This window comes from Pistacia vera, unplaced genomic scaffold (assembly GCF_008641045.1).
Source record: "Pistacia vera cultivar Batoury unplaced genomic scaffold, PisVer_v2 Contig190, whole genome shotgun sequence".
Classification (NCBI taxonomy): domain Eukaryota; kingdom Viridiplantae; phylum Streptophyta; class Magnoliopsida; order Sapindales; family Anacardiaceae; genus Pistacia; species Pistacia vera.
The window spans coordinates 2,714,344-2,736,086 of record NW_022195991.1 but is presented as its reverse complement, the minus strand read 5'-3'; the positions used below and the strand labels follow the sequence as shown (position 1 = coordinate 2,736,086).

General features: G+C 34.0%; 1 protein-coding gene across 1 annotated transcript; it reads right to left on the bottom strand.

Moving 5' to 3' along the window:
• Window positions 1-15,865: 15,865 nt before the first annotated feature.
• On the bottom strand, window positions 15,866-16,964 carry LOC116127275 (auxin-induced protein IAA4-like). Its single transcript, XM_031412933.1, has 2 exons — window positions 16,606-16,964; window positions 15,866-16,511 (listed from the first exon to the last, which is right to left on the bottom strand). Exons 1-2 carry the CDS (start codon window positions 16,815-16,817, stop codon window positions 16,133-16,135), a joined length of 591 nt encoding a protein of 196 aa, XP_031268793.1. The 5' UTR covers window positions 16,818-16,964; the 3' UTR covers window positions 15,866-16,132.
• Window positions 16,965-21,743: the final 4,779 nt, after the last annotated feature.

The following is a 21,743-nucleotide window of genomic DNA, read 5'->3' as shown; positions in this document are numbered from 1 at the left end:
AATTAACCAGTTTGGTTAACCAATTTTGTAAACTGAACCGGTTTTCTGGTTTATGAATTTTATTAAACTGAAACCGAACCGGTTAACCGGTTTTAATTTAATATTTAATATTTTTATAATATACCGGATTTTTTTATGTTTTATTTTAATTTAATATTTTTTTAAAATAAACCAATTAGTAAAACCAGTTTTGGTTAACCGTTTTCCATATTCTCCTAAACCGGTAATCAAATCGAAATTCAGATTTTTAATTTCTTTGAACCGAAACTGGACCAGTTTTTTAGATAATTAAAAATTCAGTTTGGTTTGGTTTCTGTATTTTTTTTAACACCCCTAACTCTGGCGCTAGAGTGAAGAGGACAAAAGTGAAAGAAATTGGATGAAGGGTCTTATCTACTAAGCCAATCAAAAGGAGGTGAGATTTCAATTTGACTCTTAGAAGGGGTTTTTGAAGTACATTTATTTCTTTTTACAGATGCGTTCCTATGGTTTGTTAGCATTTTAAATCACCATGCAAGGCATTCAAAATTCAAATTTTAAAAATAATTTTCGAAAGATGCTTAGACTATTATATAGGGGTGTATGTGATAGTTTGAAAAATCACTGGAGTCCAGTGAATTATGTAATAAAAATCAACTTTTGAAAAAAATGACCGTTTAGTTTTAACTTCGTCTCTATAAAACCCTCAGTGATCTATACAAGACAGCCATTTATTCTAACGGGTTAATGAAGATCTCTTAGTAAACAGAGCACAAACAGAGGTTTCTTCTCTCTTCTTTCTGTTCTTATTTGTAATCTTCATGTTTCTTCGTTAGAAACTCATGAATTATTGTTACGCTTCTCTACTTTCTGTTCTAATTTGTAATTCTCATGTTTCTTTGTTAGAAATTCATGATTGATTGTTTCGTTTCTCTTCATTATGTTCTTATTTGTACTCTTCATTCTTCTTTGTTGGAAGTTTATTATTGATTGTTACTTTTCCTATATATTTCCGTCTTACTTCTCCCAAACTAGTGTAATTTTGTGATTTCTCTTCTTGATTTTGGTTACAGTAGGCTTGATAATGTGGCATTTCAATTTTCTTGGATGATTTTCTAGGGTTTATCTTTTTACTAGTTCATCCATAATTTACAATTAGATAAAAAAAAAAAAAAAAAAATCTTGAATGAAATGTAATAAATACTCAAAATATCTTGCTAGAAGCACCCATTGGATTCATATTTTCAATTTGACGTAAGCATCCCCTCGATTGCCATAGCTTTAAAGATCAGTCGCATCGACATTGCAAAGATCTTTTGTTTCGAACCGGGTGAGAAACACGGATTTGGAACTATTGTAGTCAAGCTAACTCGAGACCAGAATTGATCACTAGATTGGTTTATACACTAAAATCGAGTCTTGAGAAATATCAAGATAAATATGACATAGATGCATGTCTTCTTTATTTGTGTACGAAGAACTTCGTTGTGTAGTCATTTTGTAAAAATGAAGAAGATATATGCTTTTTTTTTTCTAAGAGGAAGTAGAAGAGTGTGTTCAAAACTAATGTGTTGTATGCCCTTTTATAACAAAGTTTGAATGGACAACACATCTTTTTGAATAGCCACAAATCTCAAAAGTTTGAAGGACAAACATCTTTTGATAAGCCACAAATCTCAAAAGCTTGAATGGACAACACATCTTTTTGAATAAGCCACTAATCTCAAAAGCTTGAATGAACAACACATCTTTTTGAATAAGCCACTAATTCAAAAGCTTGAATGGACAACACATCTTTTGAATAAGCCACAAATCTCAAAAGTTTGAATGGACAACACATCTTTTTGAATAAGCCATAATCTCAAAAGCTTGAATGGACAACACATCTTTTGAATAAACTACAAATCTCAAAAGCTTGAATGGACAACATCTTTTTGAATAAGCCAAAATCTCAAAAGCTTGAATGACAATACATCTTTTTGAATAAGCCAAAAGTCAAAAACCTGAATGGACAACACATATTTTGAATAAGCCATAAATCTCAAAGCTTGAATGGACAACACATCTTTTTGAATAAGCCACAAATCTCTTTGAAAGCATTAATTGATCATTTGTGGGAAGAACATACTAATTTGGAAAATTAATTACTATCAATACGGAATTTTACCTTTGTGTTGTTTTTTTTTTTTTTTTTGTATCATTTATATTAGATGTAATGTTTTCTATATTAAAGTAATGGTATTATTTAAATAAATGCTTAATTCTATTAAATTAGTATAATTTTTAAAATAATATTATTAATAAAAATACCATTCCCAATATTTAATAATATATACAAAATAATGAGTGAAATAGATTATTGTTGATTATTACAATAAAAGAAAAAAAAAGAATATTCTAAAGAATATTCTTTTGGGGCAATATTGGTGTTGGGGTTGGAGATGGAATAGTATTTTGCACCAAATTTTGCACCCATTTGGTGCAATTTTGCACCAAATTGGTGCAATGGGTTGGAGATGGTCTTAGGGCATCTCCAACCCATGCCAAAATGGTGCAAAAAACACCAAATTGGCGTGGTTGGCACTCAACCCACGCTAAACACTGCACCATTTGGCGCAGTGCTACAGTGCGGCGCAAATTCTGCGCCAAAATGGCGCGGTACTGTAGCAAAAAAATATTTATTTTTTTTTATTTGGTTTTTTTTTTTTTAATTTTGTTAAGTTAATTTGGGTATTAAATTTTACACCAAAAATCACACCAAATTTGAGTATTTGTATTAATTTAATTTGATTATTTTATAATAATGATATAATTTAAAAAATGATGAAAAATTAAAAATAGAACTTTATTCAATGCAAATATTAAACTACAATAACTCAAAAAAATTTAACACTAAAATTAAAAGAAAATACAACATAAACTAAAATAACAATTTAGTATTCGGTAGATTAGTTCCGGATCCAGTAAGATCATCAAATATTTAAAAAAACTTGAATAGACAACACATTTTTTTTTTGTATCATTTTATATTAGATGTAATGTTTTTCTATAATGTTTTTCTATATTAAATGTAATATTTATTTGATTAAATAAATGCTTAATTCTATTAAATTAGTATAATTTTCAAAATAATTATTATTTAATAAAAATATCATTCCCAATATTTAATTAATATATACAAAAATAATAAGTGAAATAGATTAATTATTGATTATTACAATAAAAGAAAAAAAAGAATATTCTAAAGAATATTCTAGGGAATATTCTTTTTGGTGCAATATTTGGTGTTGTGAGTTGGAGATGGAATAGTATTTTGCACTAATTTGGTATAATTTTGTACTAAATTGGTGCAATGGGTTGGAGATGATCTTACTAATTCTTTTTTCTTGGGTCATACAGGTTAAGAACTGTGGCATACTTTGTTGACTGTAAACATGGTTCTCTCCATATGAATTTTTTGTATTGTTTGTGGGATGGTTGATCATCTCGCGTTTGAGGTTAATCATTTCTCTTTTTCCTTTTTGGAATATTCTTTGTGGTTTTTCATTTTTCGATGCTGAAATTTTAGTTTGACTTGCAATTTGTCGTAATCCGGTTACAGTTTTTTTTTATCAATGATCTTTAGTGGGTTTTTTCTTTCTGGTTTCTTTTTTCAATCTCATGCTTACAAAAGGTTATTGTAAACTTGATAATTATGGCACTTCAATCGGCTTACGCTGTTTTCTTCTATTTTTAATATGCTAACTTGGTTATCTTTTTGTTTTTGATGACAATGTGTTGATACAGAAATTTACATCAACCAGAGAATTTTGATTAACCCTGTCGAAACTGTAATGGATGTGCACGTGATTACGAATAACCAACAGTGGATGAATAATAAATGCAATAAAGTAAATGGCAGAGAGATTTTTAAAGTGGTTCGGTAAGTTAGAACTTGAGCCTACGTCCACTATTATCTTATTATTTTTTAGAGCTTACAAAAAACAATATAATTCCTAGGAAAATTTGCTTAGAACAATTGCCCGGCCCCTCCTGAAAACAAGTTATGATGGTTTATATAGCACCCATTTATATGATATAATTGAGATAAGATTCAAATACGTAGAATTATGAAGTTGCATGATCTTCGGCTACCTTAGTTAAAGTCTAAGTTAATCTGAATATCTTCCTTCCAAATTGAGTCAATTTAAATATTTTCTCTCCTAATAGGGAATTATCCTCTCCGGATCGACCGCACAACACAATGATTATGGAATGTTGAATTTTCCTTTAATATCAATATTCCTTGTCCTAATTTTGTGTGATTATGCTTTTATGGCGTGATTGTATTTTCATTCTTTGCTACTACAATTTTGTACAAATCTAGCATTGTACCGACACACAATATAATTGAATATACAAAAAATAAATATGTTTTTTGAATATCTTCTTAGGCATACTCACGTAGTCTCTTTTCCTCTTGTCACTCTCGCCTATTCAAATTTTGACATGGTATCAGAGCTTCATGTCTAAACTAGGGTTGTAATTGAGCCGAGCCTATCGAGCTTTGGATTTTAAGGGTCGGCTTGTATGACAAGTTCGAGCTGAGTTTTTTTTTTTAGCCATACACGAGCCGAGCCGAGCCGATAATATAATATTGAATTAGTAAATTCTGGGCGATTATCATGCTTAGGGTAGTGCTTGGATTATAAGGGTAGTGCTCGGATTTGGTAAGGGCAAATCCGTCACATACTTTGGGAATATTCTATGTATATCCCTAATTTAATATCTATTTGCTTAATATTAATATATTATTACAATTTCCCAGTTTTATTATTGATTTTTTTAAGGTCAACAACAAGAGGAACTTGCAATTCTTCTTTCTTTCTTTTGAGTTGAGTTAAAACATCCATGAGGGGCATCTTCCCTTCTTAGTCCTAGTTTCGTGTTTGAGATTGAAGACAGTCAGATGAGAAAAACTTCCACAACCCTCATTTTCCTCTGACCTTCCTTTTTCTTATTCTCTCAAATTTTTTTTTGCTAATTTCTTGAACCCTAGCTTTACTAAGAAACAAACAACTTCCTTTTTCTTATTCTCTCAATTTCTACTAATTTCTTCCCTTCTTTATCTACGTTCATCATTATTATTCCCTTGATTTTTCTTTTCCTTTATCTTTATCCTCTTGGACTGGAGTCACTCTAGATCCATTCACCCATAGACGCTAAAACTAAATTTTTGCCAATTAAATCATGGATTTTGGGTCAAACAAAGAAGGTTTTGTTGAAGAAGATCGTATTCAAATGGTTCAAGCTGCTAAACTTCATTTCTCATACTGAAATTTAGGACTGATAGTGATACCTTTGCAAAACTCCTCGATTGAAGCACCTAAAATCAAAGTGGTTTCAAGATTAAATAAGCTTCGTGGTAATTCCTGAATCGATCGTCATTGGTGTCTCCGATGGCAAGAAGAACGGCAAAATGTGGCAAAATGATTTTAGGGATTTCAAGGTTTAGACTTCAGACTCTATTTTCAATTTCGAAAATTTGGCTTGTGGGGTTTACTTCGTATTTTACTATTAATTACATTGGGGTTGAAATGTAATTTTTACAAATTTTTAAGATTGAAGATAACCTTCCCCCCCCCCCCCCCCCCCCCACTCCCCCCCCCCCCCCCCCCCCCCCCCCACCAATTTCTAAAAGTCACTGAAGTAACCCTGCATATGTGAGCCAGCTCAGGCTCGCGAGCATATCAAGCCGAGCTGCTACTGATCGAACTCGACTCGGTGCATATAACGAGTTTGAGCCAAGTGGACTCGACTAATTTCAAGCTGAGTCTTTAACAAGCTTTAGATGAGTCAAGTCGAAACGGCTCGCGAGCTGCTCGGCTCGTCTAACAGCCCTAGTCTAAACCAACTTCCATTTGTTCCCCTCCTCTCCTACAAACAAACACACTTAGTTAGATAAAAAAAAACACAACTCGAAAATGGCCACAAACCAATCTCCAAACATTTCATAACAAAAGCATGAGCCTACCAACAATCCAAAATCCAACCCACGTTTAGATGGGCCACACCTGACTAAAGAATTCGAACCAAGCTCAAACCCACAATCCAACCCAAACCAACAATCAGGCCCAAATCCAGACTTGTTTATTTTCTCGGGTCACATTCCAGGTCAATTTACCCATTCACATTCTAATTCATTCCAACTGCCACCAACAACTGATCGGAGCTCGACGATATGTTATATGTGCTCGTGTCCGACAACCCCGAACTCATCACAATCAAACAGTCGCTCAACAACTCCGACAATTATGCCACATGGCCACAAGATTTCCAGTGAGCGATGGTGACAAAAGACAAAGAAGGGTTTCTCGACGGTGTCATTCCTCCTCCAACTGAACAACATCTCTCTAGCTATTAGCACCGTTACAATATGTTGATCTGTCACTGGATCAGCAATTGCATATCACATGACGTGGCAATTGGCCTTCTACCAACGAAAAACGGCCCCGAGATGTGGGTGAACATTAAAGAGATGTATGGGAAGTTAGATTTGGCAAAAACCTTCACGTTACGACAACAATTTGCCAACATCAAACAACAAAACACATCGATTACAACTTATTTTAGTCGGTTGTCTGCCGTATGGAATGAGCTCGACGTCATCGAGAGTCATTTGAAAGAACACCAAAAGATGTTGCGTCAGTTTCAACGGGTAAAGGATCGGGAATGCCCCAGGCTTTTTTACTTAGGTTGAACGATAATTTTCTGCCGTTTCGCACCCAAATGTTGGCTTCCTCTCCAACGTTGTCTCTTTGTCGCATCTTCCAACTTGCAGTTCAAGATGAAAATCAAAGGTTGGTGACAATGAAGGGTAGAGTTGAGGCTACTACCTTTGTCTTTTCAAAGATGATTGGAGAAAATGAAGAGCGATTATGGTTCCGAAAGGTGCAAAATGATGGGCTTATATATAGAGGGATGATTGGATGAGATCCATCAAGGCAATCTGACGATTAGCAATTGATCGCCTCCATTCAATCATCCAACAGCTCATAAATAGGGGTGTGAAAATCCGATTGACCGAACTGGATTGACCACTTTTCAAATCGAACCAGTTTTTCGGTTCAAAGGATAATCCAAACCGAAATCGGACCGAATTATCCTTTGAATCAGTTATTAACCGAACCGAATTATCAGTTCAGTTACCAATTATAAAACTAAAAATCAGTAAACCTAATTCTAATTTCTAAATATATAAACTCCCAATAATTGAATAAGTAATCCAATCCTTCAATTTGCTGAAATTTTCTAGTTCAAAAACAATTCATTCCAAGTGCCCATGATGATAGAGACACTATCAAACCCTCATACTTTCCTCAACAAAACCCACCCCCCACCAACTTTCCCCACTCGTCATTCGTCGTTCATGATCAACTCTCACAGCCGTGCAACAGTCGCCCTTTGCGACCCTTTTCTAATGCAAATCGCCCTTTTTTTCCCCTTTCTGTGCTCATATTTTACCTTGGTGTTTGTTATGGTGGTTGTGTATAACCTCCACCAACCCAAAATCTCCTCTCCGAACTGAAGCAAATAAGAAAAAGAAAGAGAAAATGAGTGAAGGAGAAGAAATGAAAAAAAACAAAAAAAAAAAAAAAAAAAAAAAAAAGGTGAAAGGAGAAGAAGACGAAAAAGAAAAATAAAAATGGAGAAGGAGAGGAAGAGAAGAAGAAAAACTGAAAAGAAATAGAAAAGAAGTGAAAAGAGAAGAAGGCGAAAAAGAAAAAAAGTGGAGAAGCAAACCCAAGAAAACAAGAGTTGAAGCAAAATAGCAGACTATAGACGCAATACCCAAGGAAAAGTGGGGGAAAATTGAAAAGTAGGCATTATTAATATTTTCTTATATTTTTTCAAAACCGGTTTAATATTAGCCTTAAACCGTTAACCGAATCGAAAATTCGGTTTAATCATTTTTAAAAACCGAAACCGAACTGGTTAATTTGGAAAACCGGTTTTTCGGTTTGGTTTCCCAATTCGAATCGGTTTTTTTTTTTTTTTTTGTAGCCCTACTCATAAGGCGCCATGTCATCCACTAATGGGCTTGGGCCAGCAAGTTCAAATGGGCTTGGATTTTTTAAATTTGGAAAGGGAAAATTATGTTATGAGTATTGCAAAAGACAGAATCATACTTGGGAAAATTTTTGGAAATAACATGGACGTCTCGATACGACCAATAAAGATAAAATTGGTAAATTTTTCATTTTTTAGGTTGTTGTTGTCGAGAATCAAATTTTAGCACCCTTAATCAACACAGAACAGTATAACCAATTACTTTAGATGTTAAATCGTATTCCCCAAACAAATATGGCATCCTATGTAGGTACATATTTTTGTCTCAATTTTACTAAAGAAGTTATCTGGATAATTGATTCAAGGGCTAGTGACCACATAATTTACAATGCAAATTTTTTTTCCACAGGTCATTAGTGTGCTGTCGCAGGCAACCAAAATTAAAATCTAAGAATACATGTAGTAGTGGGAGTAAGGATCGTTCCCACGGAGAGTGTCTAGCCTAGTTTTTTGTTACGTGAACAAGGAAGGGGGGGATTTGAGTATAACGAAAACAATTTCAGGAAAAAAACAACTAAGGGACAATTCAAATAAAATTATCGAAATCAATCAAAAGAGCAAACCTTGGTCTAAGTCAACATCCACCATCGGAATTTTACAATTGATCATCGATGCAAGTATATATCAATTTTTACTTTGATTATTCACCGTTTGTACTATTTTCCTATCTCTCCTTAGTTGTTTTTAATTAGGAAACATGCGATCTAATTAATCTTACTACTAAACAACCCAAGACAAGCGCTAAAGGTTTAATCTAGAAGCAGCCTTAAGAACTAGAGAGATCGATGAAGCTAAACAGCACAAACACAAGTGGTTGTATTTAATTTAGTTGAGCGTTCTTCTCAAGATTTAATAATTCTTGACCCAGCAAATTCTTAAATCTTAGTTACTCACAAATTAGAGGAATCAAACAATTACGGATTTAATATCTAATATAACGATAGATTGCAACAAATAATAAACTAGTAGGCCTCCTAATAATTAAATGAGACAATCATGAAAATAGGCATAGAAGAACATCCAATACTCAAAGCATATATTGAACACTAAAAACAGATTAGATCTCACAGTTTTATTGATTCCGAGGCCTCCGTTTCCTTCGACCAAGTTATGAAAATTTAGCCGCTCATGGCCATCATGAAAACTCAAAAGGAGAAGAAGAAGAAGAAGAGGGGAAGGAGAGGCGTGTGTAGTATCCCCCAATCTGATCTCTCTCCCCCTCTTAAAAATATCCAATTCAAGTATTTGAATTCTACTCAATCTCCTAAAAATATTCTAAGTTTTATCCTAAAATAACATTTATCCAGATCTGATTAATTAAAAATAAAATAAAGTTCTAATATAACTAGGAAAGTGGTGTTTCCAGCTGTAACTTTTGTGCACAAGATCTTCAAAACTTCCAATAATAAACCGCATATTTGAATTGCATGATAAGTCCGAATGTTCCAGAACGTCAACAGTGCAGGTACGTCAAATTCAAGCCCGATTCCAACCTTGATGCAGCGAGTATCTCTCCAAACTCAAAACATGAAAGTTGTAGATATCTTTCTTGGTGTTCCACAAAATTTTGAATCATGTCAATCGGAGCTCGGATGAGAGAGTTATGCTCAGATTATGAAGCAATGTCGAAACTGTCCGAATTCACCTAATTAGTTTCGTTTTGCATTTAATGCCTCCATTTGCATCCTAAATCAAAATAAAATAATAATGAGTACATTTAGGCACCAAATAAGTATAAAAGACTAGATATTAAGGGGGGGAAATATGACATTTTGCATTCTCATCAGTCATGTATCCTTTAAATCATCCACTTCCGTTTGTATGTCAAACGGGAATATAACACCCACTACTCACATAGGCATTGTCCAACTCACAAAACACTTAGTACTTAAGAATGTCTTTCCATTTCAATCTTATTTATGTCTCAAAAATTTGCATGGATAACAGTTGCCTTTTAAAATTCCTTCCTACTACGTGTGAATTTTAGGACCTTTCAATTGGAAAACTAATGTGCTTGGGTAAGGTTCATCATGGTTTATACTACTAGGATACTACTGGCTTTTCTGAGGATTTTCAAAGTCACCTTCTTGCATTTTGCATCGTAATACAAACATTAATCAAACTTCTTTTCATTTTCATCAAATATTAAGCCATAGCTCTTCCATTTATCACCAGCAGTGTCCAATGTATCCTTTTGTAAAACAATCTCGTACCACTTTTCCTACCAGTACATCCATTACCACACATTTGTTTGCCCTGGTCCATCTTGACATTTGTGGACCATATCACACCCCTAATCATAATGGACATAGGTCTTCCTCATGTAAACCAAAACCCAAACACTTAACCATATCAAAAACTTCCTTTCCATGGTCAATACCCAATTTCACATATTAATTCAACATATTCGAACCGATAATGCTAAGTATTTTTTTAATTCTAATTTTTCCTCCATGTCTTTGTCTCTTGGGATTCTCCACGTAAGTTCATGTGCCTATACTTTGCAACAAAATGGGGTAGTTGAACGAAAACACTACCATATATTAGAAGTAGCCTAAGCCTTAAAACACCAAGCCAATATTCTAATAGAATTTTGGGGTGAATGTGTGGTCATAGCTACTTACCTTATCAATCGCTTGCCGACCCGAGTTTGTAGCAAGACTCCCTATGACATTTTATCTGGGAAACCCCCTGACATCAACCACCTTTTTGTTTTTGGTTGCCTTTGTTATTCTACTGTTATTGTTCACGTGATAAATTTGTCCCACGTGCCACTCTGTGTATCTTCATGGGTTATCATATATTTCAAAAGGGTTATCGATTGTATAATCCAGTTAAGCAAAGATTTTTTGTCTCTCAAGATATTGTGTTTCATAAAGACTATTCCCTTTAAAGAAATTGGTGTAGACTCCAATTCCTCCTCTCAGCCCTTATGTCAAAACTTGGATGAAGATTTCTCAGCATCTTCGCCAACACCTCATTTTATCATGCTCTTTACTACTAACACTAGTTCACCACAGCCAGATTTTGATCCTTCACCAGTTGCTACAAATGACCCTCCTTCATATTCACATCTAGTAGAATCTTCTACATCTGGTGATATCTCTCCTAATATTCCTCCAGGGTCTCTTGTTTTGCCTCTGGAGCTAGCTTCACAATGGTGGTCCTCTCATGTCTCTTGACCACCATTTGGATAGCTGATTATGTGTGTCCCACCAGCCCAACGTCCTCAAGTACTCCTTATCCCACCTCTAATTATGTTAGTTTTGACAAGCTCTCCCTTGTCCATCAGATTTGTGTTAGTTAGATATCTGTCAACGGGGAACCTTCCTATTACTCTGAAGTTGTTCAGTACACCCATGGCGCCAGACTATGGTAGACAAGCTTAATGATTTGCTCATAATTATACCTGGGATTTTGTACCTCACCCTACTCACCTTAAACCTATTGGATGTAAATGGGTCTACAAAATCAAGTTTCGTGCTAATAGCTCAATTGAACGCTACAAAGCCTGTTTGTTGCCCAAGGTTTGACTCAACGCAAAGGTTTTGATTATCAGGAGACTTTTTCCCCTATTGCCAAACATGTTACTATCCGAGCATTTCTTTATGTTGCTTCTGTTCGCAAATGGTCCTTGAACCAAATGGATTTCATAATGCATTTCTTCATGGGGATCTTCATGAGGACATTTATATCTTCCTCTGGGTATTCGTAGACATGGGAAGAATACAATATGTCACAATATGTCGTCTACGAAAATCTCTTTACGGCTTAAAACAAACATCCTAACAATGGAATGCAAAGTTCACAGAGGCATTCACAGGCATATGTTTTATTTAGTCCAAGCATGATTATGCAATTTTCTCTTGGTGTCGAGGTAAATCATTCATCACTCTCATTATTTATGTTGATGATATCCTAATCACAAGGAATGATGAAGTGGGTATCGGCAACTTAAAAGAGCATCTCAATTGGCATTTCCGTATCAATGATCTTAGAGAGCTGAATTTTTTTTGGGAATTGAAATTGCAAGATCTCCAGCTGGTATATCTTTTAGTCAACGTAAATATGTCTTAGAGCTCATATTAGACTCTGAGTTATCAACCTGCAAACCAATTACTATCCATGTTGAACAAAACACCAACCTCACCACTCAAGAATATGATAATGGGATATCATCTTCAGATATTGATCCACCTCTTGAGGATCTGTCACATTACCAAAGACTTGTTGGTTGTCTAATTTATCTTACGATGACACAACCATATATCAGCTATGTTGTCCATATTCTCAATCAGTTCATGCATGGGCCAAAATAATCTCATATGGATGCAGCTACAAAGGTTCTAAAATACTTGAAAGGGTATTCTGGTCTTAGACTTGGACTTCTCTTACCTCATGATGGAAATTTAATTAACAGCCTATTGTTTACTAATATATTAGAAGCACCCTTGATTTGTCAAATATCAATCAAGCTCATTAAGTTATAAATATATCAAAAACACCCTCGACTTGTTAAATATCAATTTAGCCTAACTTAACAAAATTGTAAACGGATCCTCTGTATGTCAAATATCATTCAAGTCCATGTACATACCAATATGCCAGATATCCTTTAAGCCCATGTACTTACCAATATGTCAATACGCACTGAAATTATCAAATATCAATTAAGCCCATTACTTTACAATTATATCAAAAAAACCTCAATGTGTTAGATTTCATTTAGGCCATTCACTTACGGTAATATCAAAAGCACCCTCCATATGTTAAATATCAATTTTGCCTCCATACTAAACAAAATATCAAAATCACCTTCTGTATGTCAAATATTATTTAAGTCCATTAAATTACAATAATATCAACAACATCCCCAATGTGTTAAATTTTGTCGCTTACTGTAATATCAAAAGCACCCTCAAGATATTAAATGCTATTTAAGCACATGTATTTACTAATATATCAAAAAAAACCCTCGACTTGTTAAATTTCAATTTTGTCTTTATACTTACTGAAATGTTAAAAGCACCCTCGTTATGTCAAATATCATCAAAGTCCATGTACTTACCAATATGCCAAAAACACCCTATAGTTGTAAACTGTTATTGAGCCCATTAGTTTACAAAAATATCAATAACACCCTCAATGTGTTAAATTTTGTTTAGCCCCTTCACTTACCGTAATATCAAAAGCACCCTCAATGAGTTAAATATTTTTAAGCACATGTATTTACAAATATATCAGAAGCATCCTTGAGTTGAAATGTCAATCAAGCTCATTATGTTATAAATATATCAAAAACACCCTCAAGTTTTTAAATAAGCCCTTAATTACCAATATATGAAAAGCCCCCTCGTGATGTCAATATATCAAAAACACGTTTGACATGTTAAATATTAGTTTTTCTGGTTTACTTGCCAAAATTTTAAAAGCACCCTCTAGGGTTTACCAGAGTTGTCAAATATATCAAAACACACTCACATGTAGCCCATTTTTATAACGAAATATCAAAAGTAGCCTTGTTATCTAAACTATGATGTTAGTCCATTTTTCAAATATCATTTAAGATTACAACACGATTACTGAAATCATTCTAACTCAATAAAATTCAAAATTTAGTCATAGCAATCAAACCATATTTCAATAATGTCATAGAGCAATAAAACCGAATTTAATTCCTTTTAATCAACATAAACCATCCCAATTTAAACATCACCCACATTCCATAAGTATGTAAAAAACTTGCACTGAGCATCAAAAAAATCAAATTTTTAACATATCTTGAGAATCCATTCTGTTACTCACCAAAACCGTGAAATTTAGGGTGCATTTGTTTTGTTATTTTGGATAGGATTTTGGGAATAATATTGGGTAGTTGAATAGGGTGAGTATTACGAGGTAAAATTTAAAATTTAACAAAAAAAACCCCCTAGGTTTGCTAATTTAACTAAACACCCCAATATCTAAAAATTTTGTAAAATAACAAAAACACCCCCACCCACCCACAGTGCCAGATTCCGGCCACCACCGTCGGAATCTGGCCAAAAATGGCATTACGATACAAAACGGTCAAATCTAGCCGGTCGTGCGTCGATATGGCCTTTTCCAGCCAAATCCACCATGGATCTGGCCAGAAAATGCCAAATCCATGTTGGATTCGGCCGCAAAAGGCCAGATTTGGCCTTCTTCGACGGCTAGATCGGCGAATTAACAGCTATTTCCGGTCATTTCTTCGTCGTTGTGACAGATTCTAGTAACCACCGACGGTGGTTACCGGAATCTGGCAACTATGGGTGAGTGGGGGCGTTTTTGTTAATTTTTAAACCTTTTTTTCTAGGGGTGTTTATTTAAAGTAATAAACTTAAGATGTCTAAAAGTAATTAAAAAAATATAATAGTATTTCCCAGATAATTAAACAAACAGGTATTTTGGGAATAGGATACGAAATAGGGTTTGAAATAATAAAACAAACGGACCCTTAATTTCCCCAAAATCAACTAACCCTTAATAAAAATTAAAGGAGAAACCGATCAAAGCATAGGCAAACATAAACAAAGAAAATCAATGAAAACTTACCAGAGTTTATTAGATGAGACGTGGCGAGCGCCGACATAATTAAGGTCGGTCGTAATACAGAGAGTTGTCAATAGGAATAAGGAAGACAATCTCAGAGTCAAAGAGGGATGAAGATGGGCCTTCGATTGGGCTGGGCTGGGCTGGGTTGGGTTGGGCCAGGTTTTTGTTCTTCAAATACTAAGGGAAGTGATTTTCAGCCCAAATTGATCCGTATCCCCACTTTTAAATATTTTTTATGTTTCAAGAATTTTAACCTTTATGAAAATTTTTATAAGTGATATAATACTTTCTACTCGAATTTATTTTTTTAAATTTTATTTTTTAACATTTAATTCTTAATCATAAACCTAACTCTAAATATCCTAAATCTGAAACATTTTTTCTAGAGAATGTAATCAAATAAAAAGATGAATATAAATATAAATAAAAAAAGTTTCACACTTGAAATTTGAGGAAATTTGTGTAAACAAAAACCCTAATTAAGTTTGAAATTGGGGGAAATGAGTGCAAACAGAAACCCTTATTAAGCTGAGCTATTTTTAGTATTAAACGGGATTTAAAGATTTTTTCTTTTTTTAAATACAATAGTAATGGAGGAGGATATTGATCAACTTGATGGGGTTAAAAATCATTTCCTAAAACAATTTGAAGTTTTGTTAGGATAACACAGTAGAATATTACAATTTAAAACTAAATCTTCTGTACACTAACCCTCTTTGTAAATTGTCAAGAATTAGATCCTAAAATTCTAGAAATAACCTGTAAAAGATCAAGAAGAGAATCTAACATAGTTTCACGAGTTTAAGTCCGGTTAGTTTCTCGAGTTTAAGTCCTCACGATTGCTAATAAATGTGATTGTTGAAGCTTTTATCCAGCCGATAGTTTCAAGGTTTCAAATGATTAGTTAAGGTGACTCAGACATCCACGGCAAAAAAATAAAAAAAAAAAACTCTGGAAATGATAATGGAATCAATAAGTAGCATAAAAACTCTTTGAAATCAACCAATTAAGTTGCTAAGATTGGAATTACAAATAGTAAGTGTTTCTTTACATATTGAGATCCTAAAACTCTGGAAATGAAAATGGCATCATTTCCTTCAAGGCACACTAGATCTGGATCTGTTAGAATAAGAGGTTCAGTTTCCGAATAGATGCCATTTTATGTAACTTTTGGGTAACATAATTTCTCATTGATATATGGAAAAAAAAAAACTTGTGAAAGTACATATAACATGTTTTTCTTTGTACAATTTCCACTACAAGAAAACAAGCCAATCTGTACGGGGAGTTCTTTTTTTCCCCTTAAAAAGAAAAAAAAAATTGTGCTTCGTCTGCAAACAAAGAAGGAAATCCAAAAAAAAAAAAAAAAAAAAAAAGACTCAGCTGAAAAGACAATGGATTTTCTTCTGTAATTCTCAACTTGTTTATCACATGTTAGTGCCTGTGGATAATGGGATTTGATTTTGAACTACACAGCACAACCCAACCCTCTTGCTTCTGATCCTTTCATGATCCTCAGCCTCTTGCAGGAAGTGATGAACATCTCCCATGGCACATCTCCGACCAACATCCAGTCGCCGTCTTTGTCTTCGTAAGTCGGTACGTGTTCGGAGCCATTGTAGCCTTCCCTCTCGGAATACTTTCCGACTTTGAACTTGAACATCTCTTCCAAGGCCTTAAGCAGCTCAGAGTAGCCCTTATAGATGTTTAAATCAATCTTTCTGAGATAAGGAGCTCCATCCATGCTCACTTTCACAAAAATTCCTGCAGTTTCCGACTCCACTTTCTTCCCTTGGAAGCAGTTTTTCCTGTAAGATCTAACTGGTGGCCACCCTACTACTTGTGCCCTGTAAGAATAAAGATCCGTTTCCATCAATACTCATGAATAATCAACTATAAAACTAAAGTAAATATATAGAAAAAGTTGTAAGATTTGCTTACTTGGTGGGGGGAGCAGATTTTTTGGCATCTGATATATGAGAATTGTCGTTGCAAGGTCCAGGCTGGTCATCATTCATATCGGGCAATGCCCTTTTATTGCTTCTAGCAATAGGAGGAGGTGTTTGCTTCTCGGATTCTTCGGTGGTGCCCGGGAGGCCTAACCGAAGCTCGGTAGCATCGAGGTTAAGATCTCTAGTCTCGATAAATGCCATAACTTTCTTCTTGTTACAAGATCTTTGTAGTTTATAATCTTGAACACCTTCTTTATGCAACTGGAATCAAATTGTTGATTTGATGAGAAGTTAATGAATTGCAAATTGGTTGAGAGTTGTTGTGAGAAAACGTGTGGTTGACGAAAGCAAAATTAATGGTGTTTTATAGAAGGACTAAGGCGGTGAAGGCTAAGAATATTGAAAACGAAGAGAGCCCCACCACTCCTGACAGCGCGTGCACAGCTTCGTCTGCATGCATGGTAAGTAACTACATATACCTTCTTCATAGAGAGAATTTTAACGTGGAAACTAACACCGGGAAATCGAGTGATTTAAAATAGATTTTTAAATGTATTATTTAAGATGTTTTTGAGTTTAATTTTTTTTTTAACTACTAATAAGAGTAGTCACTGAAATTCTTGTTTAATCAAAAATTCTAGGATCTAGGTCCTAAGGTAAAAATTTTAACAAATGCGTTTTCAAAAATTATTTTTCCCCCTTATACCCAAAAATAATAAATTACTCCGAGTGTATAATTTTAATAATATTTTGCTTATAACTGGGTAATATAATCTGATAAAAATTATACAAAATTTATATAAAATACTATTTTATTCTTTATTTTTTATTTATTTGTATAATTCAGTTGTAATCATATAAATTTTTACCATTATTTGTTACCCTTATTTGGTGGGATAGAGTGGGATATAGGTGGGGAAAGAGAGCGTGGAGAGAGCATCTTTAAGAGACTAAGAGTGCATGAATTTGAACAAAGGCAACTAAGGGTGTTTGTCACATGAACAGCATAACTGAGGTTCATGTCCTTGTATATTGGGGACAAGTTTGGGACAAACCTTAGCCGCTCATTTTGAAGACCGTGACTGCACATCTAACGCTCCATCTTCATTCTTCCATTTTGATTAGAGAAATCAGGAGCGTTGGTTGGATCAAAAGTCATCCCCATGTGAATTGGGTCCACATGGGTTGTCGTTGATGGGCAAGGCATGGTATGGCCTTAGCCCTTTTAATTTCGTCAACAGTTTAGAGCAGCCCCATCACCCATGCCTTGCATTTAGGACTTCTTTATTAACATCATCACCTTATGATAAACAATTAAAAAAAATTATCAAAAATTATCTTTATAATAATTTTATTAAAAAATAGAAAATAATAGCAATCAAAAATTTAAAAAAAAAAAATTGTTTTTCAAGAACATGAGAATAGATTTATTATACGTGTTTGAAACTAGACAGCTAAATTCAAATATGCCTTTATTGACCATGTAGGTGCCCATAAATCTCAAACCTGTAAGAGCAAACCACGTACCTGACCACCTAGCTAATCTGTCATGAAATATATATATATACATATTATGCATATTTTTTTTTGGTTTTTTTTTTTTTTTAAGAGTATGTCTAATCCTCAAAGCCACGAAATACCCTACAAACAAACTAAATAGATCAAGATAATTGTACAAATTATGTGGTAGATACCTCTCATACGACTTGAATATAAGACCTTTTAAATATAATTAATCCCAGTGGTTAACGAGTTTGTCATCCGGTCACAAGGGGAGAGGTTTTTTGGTTGTTTTTCAAAAAGCAATTTTTGTGCTTTTATTGTGGAAATTAGTTAAATAAGATAGTAACCTCTTTCATTAAGCAAAAACCTTTTTTTTTTAGAAAGAAAATACTTTTACCCTTTGAATCTTTTTAAAAGCGCTTAATTTGATACTTTAATTAAAGTTAAAAGAGTCAACTTTTTGTTAAACTTAAAATGGCTCTAAATGAAGTGAAAGGTTGACATATTTGTTTAGCCTATCTTCAAATAAATTATTGATTCATGATAAATGTAACAAAAACATAGGAAAAGTTTGGTTTGTTATGGATGTTGATTGCTCTACCAAAATATTAATAAAATCTTCATAGATTTTGATTAAATGTATTGTAACTTTAATTAAGTCAACAAGGAAATAGTTAATTGTCCCATCTTTGTTTAACAAATTGTTGCAACTTTAATTTATAAATATAATTAAGTTTGGAAATTTTGACTAATTATATACATATATATATTTATTTATTATTTTCATTTACTATTATAAATTTTTATTTGAGATATTAAAATGAGAGTGAAATATATTTTTTCAATTATTCATATTTTTTATTTAATCTAACAATTAATTGCTAATGTCTCAATTTCATGTATCACCGACACCTCTACACAAACCTACCAATCAGATTGCACCAAATCAGCAAATTCCATGTGACTTTCATGTGTCCGCTTTATTACTTTAATGATGTCTTTTTTTCTTTTTTTTTTTTAAATATATTTAAGGTAAGCAAATGAATCAACAACCTTCTTTGAATGGGCCTACAGCAGACAAGGACCCACTTCTATGGGCCTAAAAAGATGTAGAATAGGGCCCATTAATCCTACCGATTTATGACACCTCATTATTACTGTCTGCCTGGGGTCTCTTCTCCAATTATGGCCAGCCAATCTGGCCCCCACACATCACAGTACGGGCCCCATCTCCAGCTATTTAATCTTATCACTTTTCCTTTTTTTTTTCAGAATTTGTACTGAAAACTTTATTTTCTTTCATTTGTGTCCCAACATTTTGACATGATCTCGTTAGCGTTACTATTTATTGTGTTTTTTAAAGTTCCAAATGTGACAGTTTTTTTTTTTTTAATTCTATAACAAATTATTTGTAATTAATTTATTTTGAAAATCATTAGATAGAATTAGATTTAGGTGATGCCATGCTAAGAAAATATATATACAATATGGATATCTGCCATTGTTTTTGTAACATTCCACTAATTTTTTTTTAATTTTAAGTTGACTTTATATAAATTCATCTCTCTTCATTACGTCACATATTTGAGGGCGTGGTTCAGGGAATGTTGGATTATCAAAAATGTTGGATTACTGGAATCTTATTTACTTTGAAGATTCTGGAAATTTTTAGAAAAATGTGTTTGTTAGCTAGTGTTATATGTTATTAATATGTTTCGTTAGAAAGAATAATTGGTGGATGAAAAATACTATCCTACAAAGACATACAAAGAGAGCTACAAAGTGACATCACCTGAAGGAAAAAACAAAAAAAAAAGGGAAAAAGAGGGAGAAGGAGAGAGAAATCATGAAGATAGGGGAATTGTCTTTGTATGACCCTTTGTTTTTGTCTTTGTAAGAGTAGTATTGCTCATTGTGGATATGTTATTTAAATTACTAAATTACCCTCTTTTTAAATATAATATAATATTTTTGTATTATTAATTTTTGAATAATTCTTTTAACCCCCATATTTCAGATTTAGCTAAAACACACCCGCTTATATAACTTAATTTCTGACAAAATCACCCTCACCCCTTGCCGCCACCGCAAACCATTGTTTTAAAAACCGGACCGGAGGGCAACCCCTCTTCGTTCGTCACGATTCAACCAATCTAACCGGTTGAACCAGTGATGTATCACACATCATGATGACGTCATCACACAATATCTGAAATATAGTAACATCATAGCAGTTATACTAATCTGCATAAGTAGATACCCATTCCGGGAACTTCAAGATACAGAATTATCATTTATTGTTTGCAACTCACCTTGAATCAATTGGATTGTCAAGACATGCATGCCAATCAGCCTTCATGCGTCGATTTCTGACGAGGAGGAACGCTCATCGATTTCCAGCGAGGGAGGAACGCATCATCGATTTCCAGCGGGAGAACGCGTCGTCTCGATTTCAGAGACTGAGTTGTGATCGATTTCAGCAACGAATGGTTGCGATTTCAGCAAGATTCGGTTTTGATTTGTGTGGGATTTCAGATTTTCGCAATTTCATTAAAAAAAAATTCTAGAGTATTTTGCGCGCAAAGGAACCAAGGAAGAAGAAACTGCTCGATGGGGGAGAAGTGAGAAAATTAGGGTTTTTTTTTCCCTTTCCAATATTGGGCCGGTTTTGCTTGCGGTTCGGTTGGACCGGCGGTCCAGTATTGTTCACGCGGTCCACGAACGGGTTAAAACGGCTTATTCATAATACCATTTTTATGTTAACTCGAACAGGACATGTGACGGTTCACGGTCCAACCGGTTGGACCGCCCTGTCCGGTACACTTTTAAAACAGTGTTGCAAACCCACCGCCGGAAGTCTCCAAAAGTCGTCGTGATAGCTCCCTGTGACATAAGGCTCCGATATGGCCGTTTCTGGCCATATTGATGGACGAAAAAGGTCATATCTGCTAGATCGATGGTCTGGCGCTTAACTGCCAGACCCTTAGCCTTTATCGGCCAGATCTACTCCAATATGACCTTTTTGGCCAAATATGGCTAGTAACGGCTATATCGGGCTCCCGATCACGGTGGACTGCTCACGGTGACTCTAGGTGACTTCCAGTGACTTTCCGCGCGTCGGCGGGTGGTTTGGCTGGCGACAGGTGGGTGGGGGTGGTTGGGCAAGCTGAAATTGTTTTGATTTCAAGGGTAATTTTGTCCAAAATTAATTAAATGGTGTGAAATGGTAAAAGCAAGTTCATGTAAATAAATTAAAAAATAAGGGCATATTGTCTAAATATTTTTTATATGGATAGAATTGTAAAAAAAAAAAAAAAATTACCTAAGTAATCTTACAACCTAAAAAAATGGAGATAATCATTATTTCCAATATTACCAACAATAGTCACTATTTATTTAAATATTACCGGAATCTTATATTATTTAACAAATCAATATGGTAATCAAATAATATAAGATGACTTAGCCCCGTAATCTCACACAACCCCAACCAAACGCCCGCTGAATGTATATAAATGTTCGAATATGTAATATTATTTTTTTTCCTTTTACTGAACGTCCTATACTCTTGATAAAAAAATGTGAGGTAAAAACTTATTTAATTTGTTAGGATTATTTTTATCA